The sequence below is a fragment of the Macaca mulatta genome, chromosome 11 (genome assembly GCF_049350105.2).
Source record: "Macaca mulatta isolate MMU2019108-1 chromosome 11, T2T-MMU8v2.0, whole genome shotgun sequence".
Classification (NCBI taxonomy): Eukaryota; Metazoa; Chordata; class Mammalia; order Primates; family Cercopithecidae; genus Macaca; species Macaca mulatta.
In genome coordinates, this window is record NC_133416.1 from 120,361,895 (window position 1) to 120,389,636 (window position 27,742).

Genomic DNA, 27,742 nt, shown 5'->3' on the forward strand with positions numbered 1-27,742 from the left:
TGTGCACCTGTAATCCCAGCTATTTGGGAGGCTGAGGCAAAATAGTTGCTTGGACCCAGGAGGTGGAGGTTGCAGTGAGCTGAGTTCATGCCACTGCACTCCAGCCTGGGCAATAGAGGGAGATTCCTCCTAAATAAATAAATAAATAAATAAGAGTTAAGTTCCTACAGTATACAGTATGTCATTTTGCTTAAGGCTGTAGTTTCCAAGAACCTATGGACCAGGCATGGTGGCTCACGCCTGTAATCTCAGCACTTTGGGAGGCCGAGGTGGGCGGATCACGAGGTCAAGAGATCAAGACCATCCTGGCTAATACAGTGAAACCTCATCTCTACTAAAAATACAAAAAATTAGCCAGGCATGGTGGCGGGCACCTATAGTCCCAGCTACTTGGGAGGCTGAGGCAGGAGAACAGCATGAACCCGGGAGGCGGAGGTTGCAGTGAGCCGAGGCCACGCCACTGCACTCCAGCCTGGGCAATAGAGTGAGACTCTGTCTCAAAAAAAAAAAAAAAAAAAAAAAAAAAAAAAACCTATGGATGACATCAAATGAGGACTTACTGTACTTCATTCCTTTTTATGACTGAATAATATTCCATTATATCTATAGACCACATTTTGCTCATCTGTAATGGACACTTGAGTTTTTTCCATTTTGGGCTGTTATGACTAATGCTGCTATGAACAGTAGTGTTAGTGAACATAAGTTTTCATTTCTTTGGGGTACGTACCTAAGAGTAGAATTGCTAGGTCATAGAGTAACTCTATCTTTAACTATTTGAGGAGCTGTCAGGCTGTTTCCAAAGACTGGGAAACCAAGAGAAAGAAACTGAGCCCAGGACTTCTAGGAGTAGGAGTTAAGGGCGTAGGTCTGGAGTCAAAAAGATCTGAACTCAAATCTTTGCTCTGCCCTTTCTTAGCCATATGACCTTGAAAAGGCCACTTAGCCTCTCTGAGCCTCAATGTCCCCATCTGTAAAATGGGGATAGCAACAGTCCCAGCCTCATAGGGTGGCCATGAAGGTTAAGTAATGAGGCTCTGCGGGAGGGACACTCCACACAGGGCCAGCACACAGTCATCTGTCATGCTCTCATCCCAGAATGAGAATCTGGGCCCACCCTGTGATCTTGGGTAGGTTGCTGTACCTTTGACAGCCTCGGTTTCCTCACCTATAAAACAGAGCAATGTAACTGCATCACTCCTGCCTAACCAGGGGAACCTGATGAGGCAGCTGCACATCCACCCTTCTGAGAGCCAGGAGGCTCAGCCCATCTCATCTTCCTTCCCCCTTGGAGGCACTGGGGAGCCAGGGAGGGTGTTGCAGGGAGTGAGGCTCACCATGCCCAAGAAGTCATTCTTGCCCACCATGTCCCAGTCCCAGAGCTCCACCCGCAGTGGGGACGGGGCACCTGGCATCTCCCACAGCTCCAGCACTTCATCCCAGTGTGGGAAGCGAGTCTTCTTGATGGTCTGTGGGCGAGGGAAGTGGTCTGTGAGTGGGAGAGCTGATGGGGACCCCTGCCCCACCACCAAATGTCCCACTCCTTCCTGGTGTCATTCCCCATCACTCACTGAGGTCTCCAAGCTCTGGCTGCCCCAAAACACACGTGCAAATGGGTCAGATGTGCCAGAGATGTCTCTGGGAGCCAGGTCCCTGGGAACAGATGGGGAAAGGAGTGAGGGAACACGGCACCCGAGTTGGGCCTTGGAAAAGCTGTTAAGAGTATATCATTCCAATGTCACTGGTTTCCAAGGAAATTAACTGTTCCATTGTAGGGGTCGGTCCAGCTGGGGACACCCCTAACCATGCCCGTCCAGACCCTGTATCTTCCTGTCACTGCCCTATGAGGAGGCACTTGTATATCCCTATTTTTCAGATGAGGAAACTGAGGCACCAAAAGGTCATATCCTACATCACAAAGCCCAGCAAGTAGAAGTGCAACGGGGAAGGGGAAGAAAGAGCCTCAGATTCTCTGGAGGCCCCAGATGGGAAAGTTGATGCAAAGGTTCAAAGCCTGGCTCTGTGCTCATTGGCTAGGGGACACTAGGGAAAGTCACTTCCCCTCTCTAAGTCTTCATTTCCTCACCTGGAAAATGGGAGTAATAACAGACCAACCTCATAGAGCCAAGAGTTAGATGGGATGTTGTGTGTAAAGGGCCTAGCATAGCACCTGGCAGGTGGTAGATGATCGGTTCATTTATTCATTCAGCAAACACCCATGCCCACATCTTGTCTAGGACCCAAGAGAAGGCAGGGACTCCTTGCCTTTGGTTGCCATGACAACCCAAAAGTCTTACTCCAGGCAGCTTCTCCATCCCTCCTTCTTGACGTTCCCCAAACCCAGGAACACACCACCACCCCACCCCCACACCAGGGGCTGCTTCCTTCTTCCTCCTGATCCCTTCCCACCCCTGCTCAGCATCCAAAGCCTTCTTCGGTTTCCTAGGAGCTGGCCCAGTTGCTAAGCGACAGCAATCAGTCCCTCTCATGCCTGCAAGGATCCTGCACAGCCTTGTGGCTAGGGAAGGGGCCATGGGCAAAAGTGAGCCTCTGCCCACTGCTGAGTCCCTCAGCCTGTCACCTGCCTCCCTGGTTCTCCCTCAATGAGACTCTAGGGAGCCCCAGCTGGGGCCAAAGCCAGAAGCAAAAATCTGGAGGTGGTGGAAGAGGCTCAGAGAGGGCAAGGAACGGCTTTATGGTCACACAGCAAGCTAGAAATTGGAGGTCCTCTCCGATCTGGGCAGGGATTTGCCTAAAAGTGAGAGCTGGGAAGGTGAAAAAAAAAAGGCAGAAAAACAGGATGAGAGAGGAGTGGGGGAAGGGTGGAGATATTTGAGGGAGCAAAATGACAGAGAGCTGAGGAAGGGAGAAGGAGATGGCCATGACAAATAGGCAAGAGGGAAGATGGGTGTCCCATGAGCTGGTGCACCTAGAGGGCCACCTGTGGGTTTTCCTGGACTTGCGTCCATCTTGCATCTGACTTTTCTTTGGGACAGGACCTATCTCCTTCTCACTACCCCGTCTCACATGACTTAGTGGGGGCCAATCCCTCCCTCCGCTCCAGTAATGGGCTTGTCACTCAGGCCTGACCCATTATTCAATGTAATTGGTTCAGAGACAGCATGCGCCCCAGCCTGAGCCAGTAAAACTTCATCCCAGGACACTGGTTGGAAATGGTAGGAAATAGAAGTTTTTTTTCTGTTGGAGTGGCTCAGCTGGCAGGGTGCCAGACTGGAGCTGCTAGGGCCACCTCTCACCTGAGGAGAGGTTGCCTAAGAATGAAGCTAACTCAGAGACCAGCAGAGCTAAAAGACAGATTCCTAACGGCATCGTTTGAACACCTGGACCCAGCCATGCCTGAAGCTACATGTCAGTCATATAAGCCAGTAACATAGCTCTTTTGCTTAAGCCAGTATGAATTGGGTATTTGTCAGTTACAATTTAATAACTACACCTCCACACTCACCTGTCACCTGTCATCCTGAGTGTCTGGTCTGTTGCTGCTAGTCCCTGGGGACTCAACAGGATTTTGCCCCCAGGAACTTAAAACCCAGTGAGCTTGGACTGTTTGTCCACACAGGGAACCTGACTGTCAGCCCAGAAGTGCGCCAGGAGTGAGGAGGCCCCAAACGCCAGGCAGCAGGGGAGACCCAAGGGACTCCTGCTCATTCTCAGACCACCCTCCACACCACCTCCACCTTGAGCATACCTGGCCTGAAGCACATGGCATCGAAGGCAGCGGCCCCGCCCATCCTCCAGCATCTGCACTGACAGGCAGATCTCACCCTGCACTTCTGCATCTGGGTCCACTCGGCTCAAGTTAATCCAGCTGTCAATCCCTGGAAGGCACAGGCACTAATGTTTATGAAGTGCCTACCATGTACTGGGCATTGTGTTAACTTAAAAATTCAATTAACATTATTTTCATTATTATTATTATTATTATTATTATTATTATTATTTGAGACAGGGTCTGGTTCTGTTGCCCAGGCTGGAGTGCAGTGGCACGATCTTGGCTCACTGCAACCTCTGCCTCCTGCGCTGAAGCGATTCTCCTGCCTCACCCTCCCGACCAACTGGGACTTCAGGCGTGCACCACCATGCCTGGATAATTTTTGTGTTGTTTTTTTAAAGATGGGGTTTCACTATGTTGCCCAGGCTGGTCTCAAACTCCTAAGATCAAGCGATCCACCCACCTTGGCCTCCCAAAGTGCTGGAGTTACAGGCATGAGCCACTATGCCCTGCCTCAATTAAAATTAAAAATGTGTTAAGACCCTGGCTTCTGATATAGGTGCTGTAATTATCCCCATTTTCAGATGAGGAAAATGAGGCACAAGGAGGAAGAGTTTTGTCCATGGTCTCACAGCTAGTAAATGGCAGAGCTAGAATTTGAATGCAGGCAGTATAGTTAGTTCTAGGGCCAATGCTCGTAGCCATGTGCCATCACACACTTCACCCTGGTATAGAAAGAACTTCATCATGTAATCCCAGCATACTCTCCCCTCAAAAAAATCTTGGGCATTTCTCCCTCTCTGTATTTCTCTCAACACTTTGAAGACATTGTTTCACTGACTTCTAGCTTTCCATCACCAGGCTGGAGTGCCGTGGTACAATCTCAGCTCACTACAGCCTCAGCCTCCCAGACTTAAGTGATCCTCCTGCCTCAGCCTCCCCAGTAACTTGGACTACAGATGTATACCACCAGAGCTAGCTAATTTTTTGTGTGTTTTGTAGAGGTGAGGTTTTGCCATGTTGCTCAGGCTGGTCTCAAACTCTTAAACTCAAGCCGTCTGCCTGCCTTGGCCTCCCAAAGTTCTGGGATTACAGGCAGGAGCCACCGTGCCCAGCTTTTTCTATCTATTGTAATTCTTTTTTTTTTTTTTTTTTTTTTTTTTAGACAGAGTCTGGCTCTGTCGCCCAGGCTGGAGTCCAGTGGCCAGATCTCAGCTCACTGCAAGCTCCGCCTCCCGGGTTTACGCCATTCTCCTGCCTCAGCCTCCCGAGTAGCTGGGACTACAGGTACCCGCCACCTCGCCCGGCTAGTTTTTGGTATTTTTTAGTAGAGACGAGGTTTCACCAGGTTAGCCAGGATGGTCTCGATCTCCTGACCTTGTGATCCGCCTGTCTCGGCCTCCCAAAGTGCTGGGATTACAGGCTTGAGCCACCGCGCCCGGCCTTATCTATTGTAATTCTAAGGACTATGTCTTTGATGCACTGCAGTTTCATCACAATGTGTCTAGATACAGATTTTTTAAAATCCTGCTTAGTAGAGATTGTGCTTCTTCTATTTATGGAATCATATCCTTCCTTTAGTTCTGCAAAATTCTAGATGATTGATTTTTTAAAATTATTTCCTCTTCCCAATTTTTGTTAAAATTTTTGCCTGTCTCTGATTTTTAAAATTCTATCCTTCTCGAACTCCAATTAAATAAATGTTAAACCTCCACAGTTATTTTCCATGTCTCTGAACTTCTATTTTATTTTTTCTCCTTTTCCTCTGAAACAAATTCTGAATAATTTCTCTAGACCTTTCTTCCAGTTCACTAAATCTCCCTTTAACTATGAATAATCTGATGTTTCACTCAACCACTCCATTTTTTATTTCAACAATTACACTTACCTCTAAAAGTTTTATTTGGTTCTTTTTTAAAATCTGCCTGCGTAATTACTTGTAATTTATTGCTGTTGTTGCCAACCTTTCTTGTGATTACATCTTTTATTTCTTTAAATCTGATTCTTTTTAAAAATCCTGCATATTATGATTACAGAATCTAAAGTCTTTGTGGGTCTAAATCAGATGATTATTGTTTCTGCTGACTATTGCCCATGGTGTCTCATTTCCTTGTGTGTTTGCTGATCTTTGTGAAGTCGTGTTTGTTTGAACTTACTCTGGGAAACCTAAGGAACATGCTTATCCCTAGAGAGGAGCAGGAGTTGGTTATTCTGGGACCCCCTAAGGGAGAATTCTTATGTTGATAACATCCACCTTGCCCCTAGTCCAAGTTTTAGTCTCTTTATTGACTGTAGAATTGATATTGACCTTTGCTTTCAAGGAAATCCTTCATGGTTTCCTTGCTTTTTGTTTACCATTCCCTGTTAGGTTTTAGCTAATGGTTTTTGTTTTTGTTTTTGTTTTCATTTGAGATGGAGTCTCACTCTGTCACCCAGGCTGGAGTGCAATGGCCCGATCTCAGCTCACTGCAAACTCCGCCTCCCAGGTTCAAGCGATTCTTGTGTCTCAGCCTCTCGAGTAGCAAGGATTACAGGCACCTGCCACCATGCCCATCTAATTTTTGTATTTTCAGTAGACAGGGTTTTCACCATGTTGTCCAGGTTGGTCTCGAACTCCTGACCTCAAGCAATCCGCCAGCCTTGGCCTCCCAAAGTGCTGGGATTACACACGTGAGCCATCCCACCCAGCTTCATGATTTCAGATGGAAAAAATACTGAGGGATTTCCCATTCTGTAAAGAAGTTTGGCCTGGCATGGTGGCTCACACCTGTAATCCCAGAACTTTGGGAAGCCGAGGCAAGCTGATCACCTGATGTCAGGAGTTTGAGACCAGCCTGGCCAATACGGCAAAACTCTGTCTCTACGAAAATACAAAAAAAAGTTAGCCAGGCGTGGTGGTGCACTCTGGAAGCTGAGGCAGGAGAATCGCTTGAACCTGGAAGGCAGAGGTTGCAGTGATCCGAGATCATGCCACTGTACTCCAGCTTGGGTGACAGAGCAAGACTCCGTCTTAAAAAAAAAAAGAGAGAGAGAGAGAGAAGTGCAAAATGAACCTATGCTGAGGCATTATTTCACCTATCAGATACACGATCAAAAAGTTTGATAACTGGCTGGTCTGCGTGCGGTAGTATTTACAACTAATTGATCACAAAAAGTTTGATAACTGTTTGCGAGAGTGTGGGGTGAGTGAATAGTTAACTCTTCCATGCAGGGTGATATAACAACAACTACCAAGTACGCAAATGTGTGTACTCTTTAATTCAACTCTAGGAATTTATCTGACTGATGGATATAACTTACATATGTGTGAAATTTTTTTTGTACAGGCTAGTTATTGTAGCATGGCTTGAACCAAGGAAAGACTATGAACTCCCTAGATGCCATCAATAGGGAACTAGCCAAATAAATAATGGTAAAGCCACACAATGGAGCACCACGATGCCATCCCAAACGAAGAATGCGGAAACTCTGACAGCACTGTTACAGAAAGATCTCAGTGATACTTAGTGAAGTAAAAAGGCAAGGTACAGGCCAGGTGGTGTGGCTCATTCCTGTAATCCCAGCACTTTGGGAGGCTGAGGCGGGTGGATCACTCGAGGTCAAGAGTTCGAGACCAGCCTGACCAACATGGTGAAACCCCATCTCTACTAAAAATACAAAAATTAGCCAGGTGTGGTGGCAGACCCCTATGATCCCAGTTACTCATGAGACTCAGACAGGAGAATTGCTTGAGCCCAGGAGGCAAAAGTTGCAGTGAGCCAAGATCACGCCATTGCACTCCAGCCTGGGTGACAGAGCAAGACTCCATCTCAAAAATTAATTAATTAATTAATTTTAAATTTTAAAATTTAAAGGCAAGATACAGAGTAGAGTATAAAAGGCTGCAATTTGTGTAAGTCCAGAAAAACGTGGCTTTTTTTTTTTTTTTTTTTTGAGACGGAGTCTTGCTCTGTCGCCCAGGCTGGACTGCAGTGGCGTGATCTTGGCTCACTGCAAGCTCCGCCTCCTGTGTTCACGCCATTCTCCTGCCTCAGCCTCCCTAGTAGCTGGGATTACAGGCGCCCGCCACCACACCCAGCTAATTTTTTGTATTTTTAGTAGAGACAGAGTTTCACCTTGTTATCCAGGATGGTCTCGATTTCCTGACCTCGTGATCCGCCTGCCTTGGCCTCCCTAAGTGCTGGGATTACAGGCGTGAGCCACCGCACCCAGCCAGAAAAACGCAGTATTAAGAGCACAGACTCGGCTGGGTGCAGTGACTCACACCTGTTATCCCAGCACTTTGGGAGGCCGAGGCAGGCGGATCACTTGAGGCCAAGAGTTCAAGACCAGCCTGGTTTCACATGGTGAAACCCTGCCTCTACAAAAAGTACAAAACTTAGCCAGGCGTAGTGGTGAACACCTGTAGTCCCAACTACTTGGGAGGTTGAGGTGGGAGAATCACTTGAGCCCGGGAGGTTGAGGCTGCAGTGAGCCAAGATTGCACCACTTCACAACAGCTTGGGTGACAGAATGAGACACTGTCTCACAAAAAAAAGCACAGACTCTGGAACTAGACAACTTTGGTTCAAATCCTGGCTGTCTGACTTAATAATGTAATCTGGAGCAAATCATTTAACCCTCCGTGCCTCAGTTTATTCACCTATAAAGTGGGCGTTAATAATTAGAGCACCTACCTCTCAGGGTTATGATGAACCTCCCTCACTGAGTCCATACATGTAAAGAACTTAGTGTTCAGAATAATATTTATACATTTGTATTTATTACATAGAAATATATGTTGTATGTTTATATTTATAGATACAGTATATAAATGTTTGCTGCTATTACTATTTTTAAATTATATTTAGTAGCGAGGGGGTCTCCCTATGTTGTCCAGGCTGCTCTCGGACTCCTGGGCTCAAGCGATCCTCCTGCCTCTGCCTCTGCTTCCCAAGGTGCTGGGATTACAGGTGTGACACACCATGCCCAGCCTGCTATTATGACTATTACTTGCTTATATATGTTTAAAATATTTCTAGAAGGACACACAAGAAGCTGACAATGTCAGGAAGGGAACAGAGTAGCTGGGGTGCTTATTGTAAAATCTGAATATTGAACTAGGCAAACAAATTAACTGCTCAAAAACTAAAGACAAGGCTGGGCATAGTGGCTCACACTTGTACTCCCAACGCTTTGGGAGGCCAAGGTGGGAGGATTGCTGGAGCCCAGGAGTTCAAGACCAACTTGGGCAACATAGCAAGACTCCATGTCTACAAGATATTTCTGAAAAAATTAGCTGGGTGTGGTGGTGTGCACCTGTAATCCCAGCTACTCAGAAGGCTGAGATGGGCGGATCGCTTGAGCCCAGAGGTTCAAGATTGCAGTGAGCTATGATAGCACCACTGCACTCCAGCCTGGGTGACAGAGCAAGACCTTGACTCTAACAACAACAATTAAAAACAAACAAAAAGTAAAGACAAAAGCAACAAGAGAAATAAGTTTCCACTGAAGGCTCTGTGCTTCCCTGTGCCACGTGCTATGCCCCTGCAAATGCTCACCCTGGGCATGGCCCCCTCCTCCCTCTGCCCGTGCCCCTCGCCCACCTCTGGGATCAGCTGTAATCGCCTCCCTGCTCAGCGAGATCTTGCCGATGATGTCATCGTGCCTGCAGGAAGGCGGGCACGTGAGGGTCCGAGTCAGGGGTCCCTTTGCCCCACCCAGAGAGAAGTGGGGGCAGGTGTCAAGGTCTGGGTGGGAGGGCACGCCCTCAGGGGTGTGGACCCACATCCCCTCTCCCCTCAGGTGCCCAGGCTTGGGTCTGCAACCCACACATTCCAGTTTCCCCAGCCACACACCCGACGGTGTCCTCGTCCAGCACGTAGAAGGCCAGCTGTTGGAAATCCAGAGGCAGGTGCACAGTGTACTCCTCCCCCCAGAAGGGGCCCAGGCTCCTCCAGACAGTCGCTGTCCTGCGAAAGGAGGTGCAGGGGGCTGGGGGTCCTTGGGCCACACAGGAGGCAGACACCTGGAGACCCAGACACACACATACACACACACACACACGGAAATCCAGACAAACACACACACTCAGAGACCCCCACACGAACCCGGCTAGAGGCCCAGACACGCACACACACCCAAGGACAGCCACTCCAAGATCCTAGATATGTACTCACCCAGGGACACTGGAGCATGTATGAATCCAGGCATAGACACACACACACACCCCAACACTCACATACCCAGAGTATCAGACATACACCAGAGATCTCAACACACACACACACAGAGGCACATACACAGAACACACACATGGTCCTACACACACACACACACACAAGGCCCCAATACACGACTAAGGTCCCAGATACACAGAGACCAACAGACACGCACAGCGACCCGCAGAAACATATGTGCAGATATACACACACGGATTCACACTGAGACAGAGTCGCTCACAGATACATCAAGGAGGCCAGAGACAGAGACACATTTACACATAAGCAGATACACATATGCACCCTCAGAAAGTCCTAAAAATATGTGCCTTTGGGTTTGGAAATACAGACGCCAGGCACATGCAGAGAGACACACAGAAAACAGACACACTCATGAAAATAGACATATGTCAGGAACACAGAGACACACTCGGAGATCCGGAGACACACACTCACACACACAGCTTTATACAATGATATAAAGCAGATACACATAGACACACACACACACAGAGTCATACAAACACACAGTCACTGACACACACACACACGATTCCATGCCTTCATTTGTTCATTCATTTACTCCACATTCACTTGGACTATGGGCCCAGCCTGTGCTGAGTTCCAGGGATCAGAGGAAGAGGTGTGAGGGTTTACCCCACAGATCCCCCTTCCACAGGCAGGTGCTGTCTCCCAGCAATTAGGACATGGTGGGAGAAGTCCTGGGATTGGAGTTAGTTCAAGGGCCCCTGGTTGGGTCTTGGGGGTAGGGTCGGAGGGGATCAGGGAAGGCTTCCTGTAGAAGCTAGTCAGGCAGCGTGGGGAGAGACAACGAGGACAAGGACAAGTATTTCAGAACGCTGGAACAGCATGGGCAAAGGCCCTGTGGCAGCAATGAGTTTGGTGAGCTGAAGAATAGGAAGGTGTCTGGTGGGAATGGGGGAGGGAGAGGGGCCAGGAGACAGGAGGTGAGCAGGGGACGGAGCACTCAGGGCTTTGAAGTACACAGTGAGCAGGAGGGAGGCACAGGAGGAATGGGGACCAAGACAAGCCCAGAAGCAGGTGCACACACACAGCATCTCTGCCGTGGCGCCCCTGCAGGGGTGCTTCCCTTTACCCAGCAGAGAACAAAGATTCCGCTTTGCCCAGTAAAGACACGCCCACATTTGTGGATGCAAAGTTTGGTCCTCACACCTGTTGCTCCCTTCCTCCCTCCTTTCACCACACTGTGCCCTAAGAAAGAGTGCACATATGTGCATGCGCGCGCACACATACACACACACACACAGACACACACACTGCCTTCTTCCTCCAGCCCAGTGGCACAACCTCAGATGGACCCCCAGTGCTTCCTCCCAAATACCCTCTTCCCCCAACCTGACCTTTTCCCAGTCAAATGTCTTCTGAACATTCCCCAGCTCCTGAGCTGAAAGGCTTCTTACAGCCCAGAGAGGGAGAGACAGCAGCCTGGGGTCACACAGAAAATCAATCTGTGGGGTTGGGGTGGTGTCAGGGACTGTATCAAGGCGCCAGCATGAGCACAGGGAGGACAGTGGAGGGAAGTCAGTGGAGGGAGGAGCTGCAGCTGGCCCCTCCCCCAGGCAGGCTCCCCACCCCCAGCTCTGAGCCCATCTGGACCCGAATAGGAGCATCCTGAATCCTGCCGTCTCCATAGGAACCAAGGCCTCAGCCACCCACCAGCCCACCCACCCCCATCAGGCCCCTGAGAGCTGTCCCTCGGCCTGCGGGGGTGGGAGCCAAGCAAGGCCCAACCTGATGTCCCCCTGCAAGACTCACAAACACCCCAAACATCCTCACACCCTCACATGTGTCCACACCAGTGCCTGTGTGACCAAATCGGCAGGCACTGGTGTTCACATGCGTGTGCAGGGCAGCCATGTGCACGTGCATGTACACACACACTACACTGGTACACACACTTGAGCCTGTGCCCTGCACACCCACGAGGACATAGGCACATGGTCACAGGCGCTCACACTAGCCCCGAAACATCCCCCACCCTTGCAACTCACAAGCAGGCCCAGCTGGGCAGGTGCACACACAGACACACATGCACGCACCCATGCACACAGACATCCCCAGTGCCCGCAGCACCCGGCAGGCCCGGAACCAGCCAGTCCAGTCAAGCGTGAGTTGCCCGCCCCCAGGGAGGCCACTGTAGGAGGCATAGGCTGGCAGCGCTGAGTCAGCCCCAGGGAGCCAGCAGGGACAGCATCAGGTCCAGAGGGTGAAGGCAGGGCTGGTCGGGAAGAGGAGCTGGCAGTCCCAGCTGTGCACAAATCACCCCCCTTCAGGCCTGCGAGTCCCCCTCAGGGTAAGCACCCCTTTAAATGTGAATTCTTGGTCCCAGATTCCCAGGTCTAGAAAGAGACCCCTCCCTTCCTCCTCTCCCCCCAGGCCTGGTGTCGCCACCCCTCACCTGGCCACCACCTCGTCGTCCACTTTCACTAGGCAGTAGGGGTCGCTGCTCCCAGACCTGCAGAAGGAGGGGGTTCAGGGAGGAAGCAGGTTGACAGGGCAGCCATGGGTGGAGGGTCCCCGTCATGACGCAGGCAGGGGAGACGGACGCACAGAGAAGGGGACTTGCCCAGGGTCACACAGCAAGTCCAGCTCAGAAGTAGAACCTCAGGAGACCAGCAGGAGATGTCTCCACCACATCTGTGCGCTCTGGGCTTCCACCCATAGAAATGGAACCGGGAGGCCTGAGGCCAGCAGGTTCAGAGTCCCGGCCCCGAAAGCCCAATGCAGAGGCCCAGAGCATGTCAGGGGGAGCGTCTTGAATGCCTGGCTTCACCACCCTCTAGCTGTGCCATCCCAGCAAGTCCCCTTCCCTCTCGGCCTCAGTTTCTCTGCTCTATAAATCAGGTGTGATGCTCACACACACACCTCCTAGGGGGCTGGAGGAACTCAAATGCGGGGCTGGATCATGGTCTGGCCCCCAGCTCTCCCCTGCAGGGGCTTTAACGCTGTGTCCCCAGCTTTTCATTTCACTGGGAGCTTCCCTGGGGAGGGGACTCCCCATTCCTCAGCCCTCCACAGGGACAGACTCAGCGGACCCTCCCTACAGGCAAAAACCAGGGAACCCAGGCCTCAAAATCAACCCTCTAAATCTCTTAAGATGTGCTGCAGCCCCTTAAGTAGCTGTGAGTCATCTGCCAATTCAGGCCAGCTCCATCCCCCCTTCATAATAACAGTCACCTGCAAATCCCAAGCTGTATAACAGGCCCCTCATTTCCTCCTCCATCCCATCACACAGGCCTCCTTTGTCTTTCATCAGGCCCCGGGCCAGCCTCAGGGCCTTTGCACCTGCTGTTCCCTTTGCCTAAGACACTTAGCCCTGATACTACCATGGCTGGTTCCTTCCTGCCATTCAAGTCTCAGTCCAAAGTCACCTCCTCGAGAGGCTGTCCCTGGCCACCACTGTCCTGTCTAAAATGACCTCTACCTAAAATCATCTTCTTTCTTCTTTTTTTTTTTTTTTTTTTTTTTGAGACAGAGTCTTACCCTGTCACCCAGGCTGGAGTACGGTGGCGCGATTTTGGTTCACAGAAATCTCTGCCTCCCAAGTTCAAGCGATTCTCCTGCCTCAGCCTCCTGAGTAGCTGGGATTACAGGTGCACACCACCACGCCTGGCTAATTTTTTGCATTTTTAGTCCAGACAGGGTTTCACCATGCTGGCCAGGCTGGACTCCACCTCCTGGCCTCCAGTAATCCACCCGCCTTGGCCTCCCAAAGTGCTGGGATTACAGGAGTGAGCCACCACGCCCAGCCTCCCTTATTTCTCTGTGTTTAGTATCTGTCTCCCCACCTCCCTGCCACTTCCAAACTGTGAACTCCTGGGGAGAGTCTGTGTCCCCCCCCCTTCCCCACCCCAGCCCCCACATCTAGCATGCATTGGCCTTCCAGAGCTATTTCTGAATGACTGGGTTTATGGAGTGCTTTCTCTGGAGGCAGGGAGTAATCGTGGAGATAGGACTGGAATCCAGTTTTGTGGGCTCGCACTCGCGTTCTTAAACCAATGCCACCTCTACCCATCCAAATGGCCCTCTCCCTCGATGCCCCAGCACCACTCCCTTGATCTCTGCCACCGTCTTTCTGTCCAGTTTGTATAGATCCACAAATGCCTCAGGAAAGAGGGATGTTGGCGCTAAGAGTTGGCTCCAACCTGAACCTATCTTGCTGGATAAGCCCTTCTCTGTGCCTCAGTTTCCCTCTCTAGACTCCTTCCCTTATCCCCCTCTGGCTGGACGCTCCAATGCCTCCATTTCCCTACCTGGCTTCTGTCCCTGAACACTTTAGACAGGTGATGGTCAGTGTCTTAATGAACTTCTGTGGGTCCCACCTCTGAATATCCTTCTGTGGAGTGCCCCAGGCCTCAGTTTCCCCTTCTGGCTCCATCCCAAATCCATTGGACTGGGTAACCCCAGAAGCCTCAGTTTCCCCATCTGGGCTTCACCCTCAGACACCTGTGGCGGGGTAATGCCCTGTGTCTCAGTTTCCCTCCCTGGATTCTCCACCCCTAAGCTTCCTTTATGCAGGCTCCCATTCCTCAGTTTCCCCTACTACAGATGTGGAGTCAGATGGGCTGGGATCCCACTAGCAGAGGGCTGGGAGACACGCCCCGTTCTGCAGAACCAGCCTGACCTCCAGGCCCTCCTGGGAGCTGAGCTCAGCACTAGTCAGCTGCAGGGCTCTGACGCATGAGGGCCTTATCAGACTCCTATCAGGGAGGGCGACAGTGGCAAGAGGGGGTGGCTGCTTCCAGACCCCTGATCTCTGCAGACCTGTGGCCTCTCCCACGGCCCCTGACTCAGCTCGAGCTTGGGAAAGCAGGCCCCTCAGCCATCGCCTGCCCAGTCTGGTTTGGGCATGGAGTAGTCAGAGTTCAAATCGCAGCTGGGTGATCTTAGGCAAGTGACTTTGCCGCTCTGTTCCTCAGTTTCCCCATTTGTAAAATAAGAGACGCCAATAGGACTATATGAAGTGTTAAGCACAGGGCCTGTCCATACTAAGCCCTCAGTGACTGACTGCTACTATTTTTAATAGTAAAAACTCTAAAATTACCTGAAGAGGCCTCCTCCCAGGCCAGAATGGATGCCCCCCAAACCTGGCAATGCTTTAGGCAGAGTCTGGGCCCTTTCTCTTAGGAGAAGAGGGAATAAACACAGCCCACCTAAGAGCCCCCAGGCATCGAAGCCTACAGGAAGCCTACAGGAAGAGCCCCTTTGAAGAAGGGTGCTGACAGCTAGCGAAACTGAGGCAGGGTGGCTGGACCGCCCCCCAGCTGGGGCTAAGTGACTCCTCCCCACCCTTGCTCTAGGGCATGACCTATTTCATAGCTCACTGGCCCAGGAACTAGGGGCAGGAAGGGTGGTCAAGAGCTGCAGGAACCAGGAATGACTCAAGTCCCTTCTCCAGAGAAGCAGCAGGTTACCATGAGCCAGTGTCCAGGTGCAGGGGAGACACCCATCTCCCCCTCATGACCTCTCACCCGGACTGGTGGAGGGGCCAGAGCTCGGTGAGTGAGAACCTGTTTCTGGAAAGGACTCCTTTCACCGCCTAGCAGCTGCCAGGCTCCCAGCCTGGCCTCAATGCCCTAACAGTGTAGGCTGTCTCATTCCCAGGGGCTCTGAGGGGACATCTCAGAAAGAGGGGGGCTTGTCCAGTCACTGAACTGTCACAGCACACACTCTGCTTCTCATTCAGGGCGTGTTTATTTGGAGTAGCTGATGAGGATGAAGGGTGGCAAAAATTGCTCTCAACAGCTGCCCCCTTAACACAGCTGCAGTGTTTTGGGGGTTGGGAGTGTCATAAAATCAGGCAGGAAAGTCCTCTCAGGGAACCCACAGCTTGGGGAATCAGCACAGAGCTAAGACCGAACCTCGACACAGGCGAAGGCTCCCAATACATGCTCCTGCTCACCTGGGCCACAGGGGAACTCCTAACAGGTCTTCCACCCTCCCAGCTGGATGGGAGACCCCAGGCAACCAGACGGGGACTCCGGTCCAGAGCTCTCATTGCCCAAATGGGAAACCAAGGCCCAGAGACAAGCAGGTTCAAGGTCACACAGCACATGTCCTCCGGAGGATCCCACACCTGTCGCAGGTGCTGAGGCCCTCAGAGCCCCTCCTGGGCTCTAGGCCAAGCAGGAGGGGGACCCCCCACACACACATTCTGCTGATTCAGCAGCTGCTGACTCAGCCCCGGGGGAAGCATATCTCAGGACTTGGTAGTGAAGGGAGTCGTAGGGTCCCCCAGTCCCATCACATCTGGCTGGGGAGGGGCTCCCAGCAGGGAGTTGGCTCTTCAAGCAGTTCAGCCCCCCGGGAAGGCCCACACGAGGCTGGGAGCCACAAGACTGGGGAGCTCAGGGCTTAGGGTAAAAGGGACCCTGGAGGGCCACCTGGTGACACTCTGCAAACCTAAGCACCAGATCCACACAGGATGTTGGGGCTCATCTGATCCCAGGCCCTCCAAGGGTCCTCCCCAGGGTTCCCTTGCTAGGCCCCCACTCAGGCCTGGAGGAGCCGCCTCCAACACATGACTGGACTAAGGAAGAGACCCCCCCGGCTTTGTCCCTCCCAGATCTGACAGAATCTAGCCCTCTAATCCCCTCTTCAGCTCTGGAAGACCCCCTTTAGTACATCCCGGGAACAAAGACATCCCCTCCCCTGCCCAGGGGTGGGGCGGGGCATCTGCTAAGTCTAGGTGCCCCCCTGCCACCGGGACAGCCATGGGCATGGGGCCTCTCGCCCCTTTAAAGCGGATCTGCCCCAATACCAGTCTTAGACAAGAACCCCTCGCCCTCCTGCCAACCCGCTCTGGCACGCGGAAAGGGCGATCCCAGCCCCACCCCAGGCCTTGCGCGCCCATCACCCCGAAGCGCCCGAGAGGTACTCACACGTCCTTGGCGGGCAGCGCGCGGCCCTCCACCACGCGAACATTCAGCGAGCTGCTCTTGGCCATGGCGCCTAGCCACAAACTTTCCAGGCAGAAGGGCGCTCAGGTTGCGAGGTTGGACCAGGGGACGTCTACATGTCACCTGTTTCAAGCCTGGCGCCCTGCCTCGGGGTCCCGGTGCCGCCTGTCCAAGACCCGGGTAGCTGGACGGGAGACTTCCGAAGGAGGAGAAGGTGTAGGTGCCCGGGGAGGGAGCGCCCGTCCGGACTCTACAGGTAGGAGCCGTGCCGCGAGCAGGAGGAGAGCGCAGGGGGCGCAGCGGGCTCTTGCCTAGGCGTCTGGACCTCCAGGCAAGCGGGCTGAGCGGGCAGGGGGCGGGAGGGGCGGCCAGGGACCTCCCCCCAATCCCGCCTCCCATGGGGTACCCCGCCTGACCCCGGCCCCCCTCGCGCGCCCTCTGCCGGCACCCCAGTCATGCGCGCCAGAGCGCACGGGCGGCGGAGACCAGGGTGCACTACCAGGTGGGGAGGGGCCCCCGTCCTGATGGGCGTGGCCGCTGGCTCCTGGTGAGTTGGCATGGGGCTCAAAAGACATGGTCTGTGTCCCCGCCTGTCCCTCATTCAACATATTCACACTTCTCCGCCCCCACCCCTCCTTGCCTACCATGCAGACACCAGCCTCCTCTCTCCAACCTCCGCACCCCCGGTACAGGAGCAAGTATTAGCGGTGGGTGGGAGGCGTCGCGAGAGAGGGTCGCATGTTCCCTGGGCGTCCGTTCAGAGTCAAGGGAGGGGCCTCGAACATCCTCTTCCATCTCGTTCTAGTTTCCAGTTAAACACAGAACCCAGACTCTGCTCTAACGTCACGGGCTGGCACTGCGGGGGAGGAAGCCGCGGCCGGATGGGGGAGGGGAAGGCTTGAAGGTAACCACTACAGCGATGATAAAAAGTCATCTACAGTTGTTTGAACACTTCATGGGTGCCAGGCACTGTTTTAAGCGCTTTACTGGGATTAGCTCATTTTTGCCTTCACAGATGTACACTACACACTGCTGCACTATTACCCCATTACCCGCAGCTTATGAATAAAGAAACTGAGGTTCAGAGGGGTTAAATACCTTGGCGGAGGGCTCACAGTCAGTAATTGATTTGCCTTCCCGGGTTCGAATCCTGGCTCTCCATTTAGTAGCTGTCTGGACTTGGGTAAGCCATTCAACCTCTCTGTGCTTTGGTTTGGTTTTCTCATCTGTTGAGTGAGGATGACATCGCATTTCAGTCACAGGATTTTGAAAGAGTTAAATGAGTTAATGAAGATAAAAGTCTCAGGACAATGACAAGTACCTAATACACGTCCAGAAAGTGTTTGATATTCTGATTGTTGTCTTTTGAGGCGTGGCCCACGCGTCACCTCTCCTGGGAAGGCTTCCAGGATGCTCTTCCACTCCAGGCAGAGATTTTCTTTCCTTTTTCTCTGCTCCAGTGGCTCCAGGTTTGTACATTTCTCTGATTTTAAATGAGATAATATGACAGGCAGGGCCTGTCCCAGGACGGATCTGTTCAGACACTTATTTCTCCCTGTGAGTTCATTGTTGACCTGCCCAAGACCTCTTAGAAAGGCCAGGCACCAGTGGGAGTGCCCCTGCAGATTGAGTGCGGGAGACGACGCCCAGACCGGCGGGACCAGGAGTGCCCTGCCCGGCTCTACCAGCAGCCCAATGGTCTGCTTCCCAGTCTCCCTACTTGACTCCCCACCCAGCACCCCAGACGGGCTGATGAGGAACTCAGAGCCCTGGAATTCCTTCCCCAGCTGGTGGCTGCCTGGTGAGTCTCTGACCCACCAGAGACGGGGTCTCAGTTAACCCCGTCTGGGAAATGGATCTAGCGGAACAGGCTCCAAGGCTTAGAAGTATTGCAACATCCTCAGCAGGGCATGAGGGGTCATCCAGGGTTAGATCCAGAACAATAATAGCCCAAAGGAGTCGTTAAAGACCCCCTCCCATTGTAATTTTTTTTTTTTTTTTAGCCCAGCTGGAGGGCAGGGGCTCCATCTTGGCTCACTGCAACCTCCACCTCCCAGGTTCAAGTCCCTGCTTCAGCCTCCTGAGTAGCTGGGAGTACAGGCACCCACCAACATGCCCGGCTAATTTTTATATTGTTAGTAGATTTTTGTAGCTTGTATTTTTATATCACCATGTTGGCCAGGCTGGTCTTGAACTCCTGATCTCAAGCAATCCACCTACCTCAGCCTCCCAAAGTGCTGGGATTACAGGCGTGAGTCACCGCGCCTGGCCCACTGTGATCTTTATCAGTTACCCCAGATCCTCCCCCAAAGAAAAGATACCACCTAAGGTGGTGAGGGGCATGGTACTTATGGTATTTGCTATGTAACTGCAGCTTTAAGACAGGAATCCTGCCCCCCGCCCCCGCCGCCCCCCCACCACATACATTTAGTGGAAACTACCGTTTGAGCCTTTTTCTTCTGTGAGCCTGCAAAGACCTCAGACAGGCCTCCAGATCCCCAGGACCCCTGTTGGAACCTCCCAATGATGGAACCTGAGGGGCCTGTTCCTACAGCCCCCATGGGATGCCAGCCAAACTGCCACGCAGCAATCTTGGCCCATCTTCCAGAGCTAAGCAGGAAGTCACATACCCAAACACCCTTCCCCAGCTCCCCAGGGGGAAATACCAAGGATATAGACTGTGCCAGCTGGGCCTCCAGCAAGCCAGCTCTGTCACCTGTGCAATATCTGGAGTGTGACCCCACAATTTGCCTGGGGCGCTGGCCACACTCCCCAAACTTTCCACATGGCCCAGCCATTTCCTGTTGTTCTGAGAAGCTCTGACCTGAAACTAGCAGGGAGTTGGAGGTTGCCTAGGGCAGTCCATGTCAAGGAACCAAAGTGGGAAAGGCAGACCAGAGAGAGTATGTGGCCTGCGGGGGACCATCCAGCTAGGCAGGGCGAGGGCAGGCTCGTGATTCTCCCAGGGTTATTATGAGAGTTCATCTCGAGGGCAGAGTAAGGCACATAGCATCATTCCTGGCACATAGTAGGTGCTCAAGAAATGGCCAAACCCCATCCCCAAGCTCCTTAAAGGCAAATTCATTACCTTCTTCTTGCCATCTCCCTCCATAGTCTAACACCCATGAGATACACACAGCAGGTGCTTCATAAAGACTTAAGTGGGGAGAAATGCTGAGTTCAGGGTTTACCAGAAGAAGGTTTAGCATCAGGCTGACCTGGGATTGAACCCTGGCACCTGCACTTCCAAGCCAAGTGTTCTTGGGCAAGTGAGTTACTGTCTCAGTGCCTCAGTTTCCTTATCCGTAAAGTGGGGATACTGATAGCATCCACCTCTAGAATGAGCATGAGGCTGGAAAAGAAATAAGTGCCAGGTGTTTAGCACAGCCTGGAATACTGCAAGCACTCAATAAATGTCATGGCCATTGTGGGACGTCCTGTGCCTGATACTGAGCCCCATTTGGTGGCTTAGCTCTGAGGCTAGGTCCTGGAGACATTGCCCAGGTGGAATGCAGGTCCAGCCCCAGATTACAGGTATGGATGAAGTCCCACACTTCAGTGGCCAGGGCAGTTCCAGATCACTGAGCTGGGGGAATCTGAGGATTTTCATCCTGGCTGAGAAATCTGATGGAGAGCTTCCAAGGTCAGGGCTCCGGCCTTCCCAATGGGCCCTCTGTCCAGGACAGGCTGAGTCTTCGCTTGATCTAAGATGCTGGGCCCGGGGCCCAGGGAGGGCTCACAGACATGGAGGAGAGAGGGCTCCTCATCCCAGAAGAGGGATCAGGACTGGGCATGGTGGGGTGTCCTGGAGCCTGCTCCCATCAGCACTGGAGAGCCGACTGCGCTCATAACTTTCCAACTCCATGTTTAGCCACATCACATGGGAACTTGAAATTGACTAGGGTAGGATTTACAGTATGGAAACTGGCAAAAGCTACATTTATTTCTGAGAGCCAGTTTCCCAATACACTACTGGGCACAGGAATCCCTAGTCACATAGCTCTCTAGATACCGTTCCTGAATTCAACACCCTTAAGACTTTTCTCATATCCTCCCAATCTGCTCCCCCAACACACACTGCCTTTGTTTGATCAGTCATTTCTCTCAAGAAGGCCTTTACAGGACCAGGCATGGTGGCTCACCCCTGTAATCCCAACACTTTGGGAGGCTGAGATGGGAGGATCGCTGAGGCAAGGAGTTTGAGACCAGCCTGAGCAACACAGCAAGACTTCGTTGCTACAGAAAATTTTAAAATTAACGAGGTGTGATGCCTCGCACTTGTAGTCCCAGCTCCTCAGGAGGCTGAGGCAGGAGGATGGCTTGAGCCCAGGAGTTCAAGGCTGTAGTAAGTTATGATAGTGTCACTGCACTCTAGCCTGGGCAACATAGCAAGACCCTCTCTCTTAAAAAATAAGTAAATGGGCTGGGCATGGTGGCTCACACTTGTAATCCTAGCATTTTGGGAGGCTGAGGCAGGAGGATCACTTGAGCTCAGGAGTTTGAGACCAGCCTGGGCAGCATAGTGAGGCCTCGTCTCTATTATATAATTCTTTTTAATTAAATAAGTAAATAAGGCTGGGCGTGGTGGCTCATACCTGTAATCCCAGCATTTTGGGAGGCGGAGAGGGGCAGATCACTTGAGCTCAGGAGTTAGAGACTAGCCTGGGCAACATGACAAAACCCCATCTCTACTAAAAATATAAAAATTAGCCAGGCATGGTGGCATGTATCTGTAATCCCAGCTACTTGGAAGGCTAAGGCACAAGAATTACTTGAACCTAGGAGACGTAGGTTGCAGTGAGCCGATATTGCACCAGTGCACTCCAGCCTGGGTGACAGAGCAAGTGTCTGTCTCGAAAACAAATAAATAAATAAGCAAAAGTCCTCCCAATAGGTTAATAAAGATTATAAGAGATGGTGGTGGGGGGAAGTAAAGCACAGATATCAATGTAAATGAATACTGCATGGCTCTTTCAAAAATGTTCTGAAGGAAGATGTAATAACAGGAAAATACTGAAAAAGCATAAATGGTGAGGAAAAGGTATATACAACCATATACACAGTGTGAGTCTGAGGCCATAAAATATTCTATGTATGTATATATAAGATCTTTTGTTGAACAAACATGTATTGAGCGCCTACTATGTACTAGATGGTAGGGATATAGCGAGGTACAAGTGAGGGATAAGACGGCCCCGTGCCGCTCTCCTGGGGCTCTCAGTAAAATAGGAAAGCGACAAAAGTAACACAGCTCAATAATATACTCACAGAGAGTAAAGAACGATGAGAAGATGATGGAGCAGACATGGGGGCTACAGCTGGAGCTGGAGGGATTCCTTACACACAATAGCATGTACTTTTTTTTTTTTTTTTTTCTTGAGGTGAAGTCTTGCTCTGTCACCCAGGCTAAAGTGCAGTGGCACGATCTCGGCTCGCTCTGTTGCAGCCTGGGTGGCTGGAGTGATCTTGGCTCATTGGGAGGTAGAGTGGCACCTCTGCCTTCTAAGTTCAAATGATCCTCCCACCTCACCCTTCCGAGTAGCTAGGATTATAGGCATGTGCCACCACGCCCAGCTAATTTTTTGTATTGTTGTTGTTGTCGTTGTTGAGATGGACTTTCAATCTGTCACCCAGGCCAGAGTGCAGTGGGGCAATCTTGGCTCACTGCAACCTCTGCCTCCCGGGTTCAAGCAATTCTCCCAAGTAGCTGGGATTACAGGGGTCCGCCACCACGCCCGGCTAATTTTTGTTTTGTTTTGTTTTGTTTGTTTGAGACCGAGTCTCGAGTCTCACTCTGTCGCCCAGGCTGCAGTGCAGTGGCACGATCTCAGCTCACTGCAACCTCCGCCTGGGTTCACTCCATTCTCCTGCCTCAACCTCCCAAGTAGCTAGGACTACAGGCGCCCACCACCACACCTGGCTAATTTTTTGTATTTTTAGTAGAGATGGGGTTTCACCATGTTAGCCAGGATGGTCTCAATCTCCTGACCTTGTGATCCACCCACCTCGTTCTCCCAAAGTGTAATTTTTGTACTTTTAGTAGAGACGGGGTTTCACCATATTGGCCAGGGTGGTCTTGAACTCCTGACCCCAGGTGATCCTCCTGCTTCAGCCTCCCAAAATGCTGGGGTTACAGGCGTGAGCCATCACACCCAACCCCATGTGCTTCTTTTATCATCAGAAAAGGATTCATGGTCCCTCCAGCTTCTAAAAGAACCACTGTCCTAAGCCATGTGCAGTGGCTCTCACCTGTAATCCCAGCACTTTGGGAGGCCGAGACAGGAGAATTGCTTGAGCCCAGGAGTTCAAGACCAGCCTGGGCAACATAGCAAGACCCTGTCTCTACAAAAAACAATTAAAATTTCGCTGGGTGTGGTGGCACACACCTGTAGCCTCAGCTACTCCGGAGGCTAAGGAAGGAGGATCTCTTGAGCCCAGGAGTTTTGAGACCAGCACTGGGCAATGTACTGAGACCCCATCTCCATACATAAATAAATGGAATAGTTGTCCTTTATTTGTATTTCCACAGTCTCTGAGAAGCCCTTGCAGAGGAGTAGGGAGGCAGAGATGCTCCCCCAACCCCAGGCCCCGGTGGCACCACTGTGTGACCTTGGTCTCTTGCTCCCTTGTTTTGTGGCGATTTACATGCTCCTCTTACCTTCTAAATGTCAGGGACAGTGTCTGATTCATGCTGAGCCTCCCACACAGCTTGGCACATTAGAAAGACTCACGACACGCACACCGGGTTAAACAGAATTCAGTTCCCCTGGAGGGCTGGAACTTGGCCTCTTTTCATGTGATAATAGTCATATTATTTTTCACTTCCTCCCTCCCTACAGTGCCTAGGAGGGCGGCTTCGTCATTGCCAATTTACCACCTGCCCAGTATACCTACACCCCCAAGCCAGGAGGCCTGTGTCCCCTCCAGGGAAGTGGCACCTTCCCTTCTGTGGCCAAGACCAGGGCAGAGCAGACACGGGCCTCGGCCTAGGCTGGGGTGACGAGTTGTTCTTTGTCTCAGGAACACAAAGCCCCGTTTGTGATTGCTGGGCACGATTCTGGGCAGGGAGCCACGTAGGACAGGAGGCATCGGTGGGCGGAGTGGGCAGGAATTCCCAAACCCCCTCCTGCAGGCTGGCTGCCGAGGAAGCAGGGCCCCACAGGTTCCCTCCTCCCAGGGCCTGAAAACAAGGTGTCTGTCTTTCAGTCGGCACCCCCACTTCCTCCTGCCTCAGCCCCACTCCCCAAAGTTCTCCCCACACCCCACCTTGGAATGGAGAAGTAGAAAAGGGGAAGGCACAGAAGCATGAGATGGGCGGGTTGGGGGATATTTCCAGAGCTTTTCAGCCAAGAGCCGGCTGAGCTGTGTCCTGCTGTCACTCAGCGTCCCCACCCTCCAGGAGGTAGGGGCAGAGGCAGGAAGGAGGCAGAGCTGGCAAGAAACTGGGACTCCCACCCCGAAGCATGGAGGGAGGGCTTGGGAACAGCACCTCATTGAACAGAGAGGAATGCTGAGGCCTGGGTAGGCGGGTGGATTGGCTGGCTGCAGAGAAGAAGCCACAGCCCCAGCCTTCTAAGAGAAGTGGTTTGTGCAAGGACTTTTTCCCCTCCCTTAAGCCATGAACAGCTTCAGGAGAGGGAAGTTGAATGCTTTTTTTTCTTTTTTTTGAGATAGAGTCTCTGTCTGTCATCCAGCTTGGAGTGCAGTGGTACGATCTCGGCTCACTGCAACCTCCTGGGCTCATCCCTTCCTCAAGGAGGCCTGCCTGCCCCCATGCTTGCTCTCTAGGCCTCTCCTCCTAACCCATCACATATCTGCAGGGTGATTTGATTCCTCTGACTTCTCCACTGGCCTGTAAGCCCAGGAAATCAGGTTTTGTCTTGTCCCCTGCTATATCCTCAGCATTGAGCACAGTGTCTGGCATAGGGTAAGATGCTCAATAAATATTTGCAAAAACCACTTATAAAACCACATAATGGCCAGGGGCAGTGGCTCATGCCTGTATCCCAACACTTTGGGAGGCTAAGGTGGGTGGATTACCTGAGATTGGGAGTTTGAGACCAGCCTGACCAACATGGAAAAACCCCATCTCTACTAAAAATACAAAAAATTAGCTGGGTGTGGTGGTGCATGCCTGTAATCCCAGCTACTCGGGAGGCTGAGGCAGGAGAATCACTTGAACCTAGGAGGCGAAGCTTGCGGTGAGCCGAGATTGTGCCATTGCACTCCAGCCTGGGCAACAAGACGGAACTCCGTCTCAAAAAAAAAAAAAAGAATAGAAATTGCTGATGTGGTGGCTCATGCCTATAATCTCAACACTTTGGGAGGCTGAGGTGGGAGAATCACTTGAGCCCAGGAGTTTGAGACCAGCCTGAGCAACATAGCAAGACCTCATCTCTACAAGAAATTTTAATAATTACGGCTGTACACGGTGGCTCATGCATGTAATCCCAGCACTTTGGGGGGCCAAGGGGGGTGGATCACCTGAGGTCAGGAGTTCGAGAGCAGTCTCGCCAACATGGTGAAACCCTGTTTCTAACGCCTGTAATCCCAACACTTTGGGGGACCGAGGTAGGAGGAGGCAGAAGTAGGAGGCTCTCCTGAGGCCAGGAGATCAGAACCAGCCTGGGCAATGTAGTAAGACCCCATCTCTAAAAAAAAAAAATTTAAAACTTAGCCTAGTACAGTGGTGCACACCTGTAGTTGCAGACACTCAGGAGGCTGAGGTGGGAGGATTGCTTGAACACTTTTAGTCCAGGCAACAGAGTGAGACTCTGGCTCTAAAATAAATAAATAAGTAAAAACTCAACAGTTAAAAACAATCCAGTTAAGACATAGGCAAGAGGCGTTTCACTGAACTGAACATATATTTTACTGAGGATATACAGATGGCAAATAAGCACATGAAGAGATGTTCAACTTCATTAGCCTTTAAAGAAATGCAAAGTAAAAACACAATGTGCTATCACTACACACATATCAGAATGACTAAAATAAAAAAATAGTGATCACAGCAAAGATGCAGAGACACTGGATCATTCATTTGTTGCTGGTGGAAATGTAAAATGTGCAGCCCCTATGCAAAAGAATATGAGAGTTTTTATTTAGTTTTTCATTTAATTTTTTTTTTTTTTTTTGAGAGGGAGTCTTGCTCTGTCCCCCAGGCTGGAGTGCAGTGGTGCGATCTCAGCTCACTGCAACCTCTGCCACCTGGGTTCAAGCAATTCTTCTGCTTCAGTCTCCCAAGTAGAGTAGCTGGGATTGCAGGTATGCACCACCACACCAGGTTAATTTTTGTATTTTTAGTAGAGATGGGGGACTTTCACCATGTTGGCCAGGCTGGTCTCAAACTCCTCCTGACCTTAGGTGATCTGGCCATCTCAGCCTCCCAAAGTGCTGAGAGAAGTGCTCGGCTCACTCAGTTGCAGCCTGGCTGGCTGTGAGAATGACGCGAGTCACTGTGCCTGGTTGGCAGATTCTTTAAAAATGAAATGTCATGTCACTTACCATACAGCCCAACAATTGCACTCTTGGACATTTATCCCAAAGAAATGAAGGCATAGATTCACACAAAAAGTAGTACATGAAACTTCATGGCATCTATCTATCTATCCTATCTATCTATCTATCTATCTATCTATCTATTCTTTATATATATAATTTGTATTTATATATATTTTACATATGTATGTATATATTTTGGAGACAGGGTCTCACTCAGTCACCCAGGCTGCAGTGCAGTGATGTGATCACAGCTCACTACAGCCTTGACCTCACAGGCTCCCAAGTAGCTAGGATCACAGGCCTGTGCCACCAAACCCAGCTAATTTTTTTTTTTTTTTTTTTGGAGAGACAGGGTCTCTCTATGTTGTCCAGACTGGCCTTAAACTCCTGGGTTCAAGAGATCCTCCTGCTTCAGCCTCCCAAAGTGTTAAGATTACAGGCATGAGCCACTGCACCTGACCCAGCTTTACTCTTAATAGCTTTATGCTTTATTCTTAAAAACTGGAAACAACCCAAATGTCCTTCAGCCTGAATGGTTAAACAAACTGTGGTACACCCATACCATGGCATGCTGCTCAGCAATCCAAAGGAACAAACTATCGATACATGCAACAACCAGGACGGATCTCAAGAGAATTATGCGGAGTGAAAAAAGCCAATCTCAGAAGGTTACGTATTGAATGATTCCCTTTCTCTCCCCTCTGCTCCCTTCCCCTCCCCTCCACTCCTTTCCCCCACCCCTACCCTGCCTTCCCCTTCCTTCCTTTTGGGACAGAGTCTTGCTCTGTCAACCAGGCTGGAGTGCACTGGTGGGATCATGGCTCACTGCAGACGCTGTCTCCCAGGATCAAGTGATCCTCTCACTTCAACCTCCCCAGTAGCGGAGACTGCAGGCATGTGCCACCACGCCTGGATAACTTTTGTGTGTTTTTTTTGTAGAGACAGGGTTTCATCATGTTGCCCAGGCTAGTGTCAAACTCCTGGGCTCAAGCGATGCTCCTGCCTCGGCCTCTCAAAGTGTTGGAATTACAGGCGTGGCCACTGTGACTGGCCAATTCCATTTCTCTAACATCCTTGACATGTCAAAATTATAGAGATAAAGAACAGAGGAATGGTTGTCAGGGCTTAGGGAGGGGAGAAGCGGGAGACCGGTATGCCTCTAGTGAACCTTGTGAACTGTTCTGTATTTTGACTATAGTGGTTGTCACATAAATATACCTGTGGCAAGGTTGCATAGAACTAAATATACACACACACACATACCCATGAGTGCATGTTAGAATGGTGAAATCTGAGTGAGTTCAATGGGTTGTACCAATGCCAGCTTTCTGATTGTGATATTGTACTGTAGTTACACAAGATGT

At 51.2% G+C, this 27,742-nt stretch overlaps 2 protein-coding genes across 28 annotated transcripts in view; one reads left to right on the forward strand and one right to left on the reverse strand.

Annotated features, from left to right (window-relative positions):
* RASAL1 (RAS protein activator like 1) overlaps positions 1 to 23,641 on the reverse strand; it is a 42,004-nt gene extending 18,363 nt beyond the window's left edge. For 10 of the 26 annotated variants that reach the window (XM_077955285.1, XM_028829934.2, XM_015152875.3 and 7 more), the window contains exons 1-7: positions 16,857 to 17,195; positions 12,374 to 12,430; positions 9,571 to 9,684; positions 9,319 to 9,380; positions 3,710 to 3,839; positions 1,572 to 1,653; positions 1,338 to 1,469 (exon numbers count right to left, since the gene is read on the reverse strand). In XM_077955285.1, coding sequence (XP_077811411.1) covers positions 1,338 to 1,469; positions 1,572 to 1,653; positions 3,710 to 3,839; positions 9,319 to 9,380; positions 9,571 to 9,684; positions 12,374 to 12,430; positions 16,857 to 16,921 — 642 coding nt within the window. In that variant the 5' untranslated portion in view covers positions 16,922 to 17,195. Of the gene's footprint in view, positions 1 to 1,337; positions 1,470 to 1,571; positions 1,654 to 3,709; positions 3,840 to 9,318; positions 9,381 to 9,570; positions 9,685 to 11,315; positions 11,424 to 12,373; positions 12,431 to 16,856; positions 17,196 to 17,285; positions 17,361 to 17,518; positions 17,702 to 17,972; positions 18,358 to 23,532 lie in introns of those variants that run through there. The other 16 variants (XM_077955274.1, XM_077955270.1, XM_077955277.1 and 13 more) reach the window with 10 other exon arrangements.
* The window catches only part of CFAP73 (cilia and flagella associated protein 73), a 200,466-nt gene that overhangs the window by 159,859 nt on the left and 12,865 nt on the right, over positions 1 to 27,742 (forward strand). The window contains exon 1 of one of the 2 annotated variants that reach the window (XM_077952980.1): positions 17,680 to 17,778. The exons of the other annotated variant lie outside the window; for it this stretch is intronic. The gene's annotated coding sequence lies outside the window, so the exon portion shown is untranslated. Of the gene's footprint in view, positions 1 to 17,679; positions 17,779 to 27,742 lie in introns of those variants that run through there. 2 annotated transcript variants of the gene reach the window in all.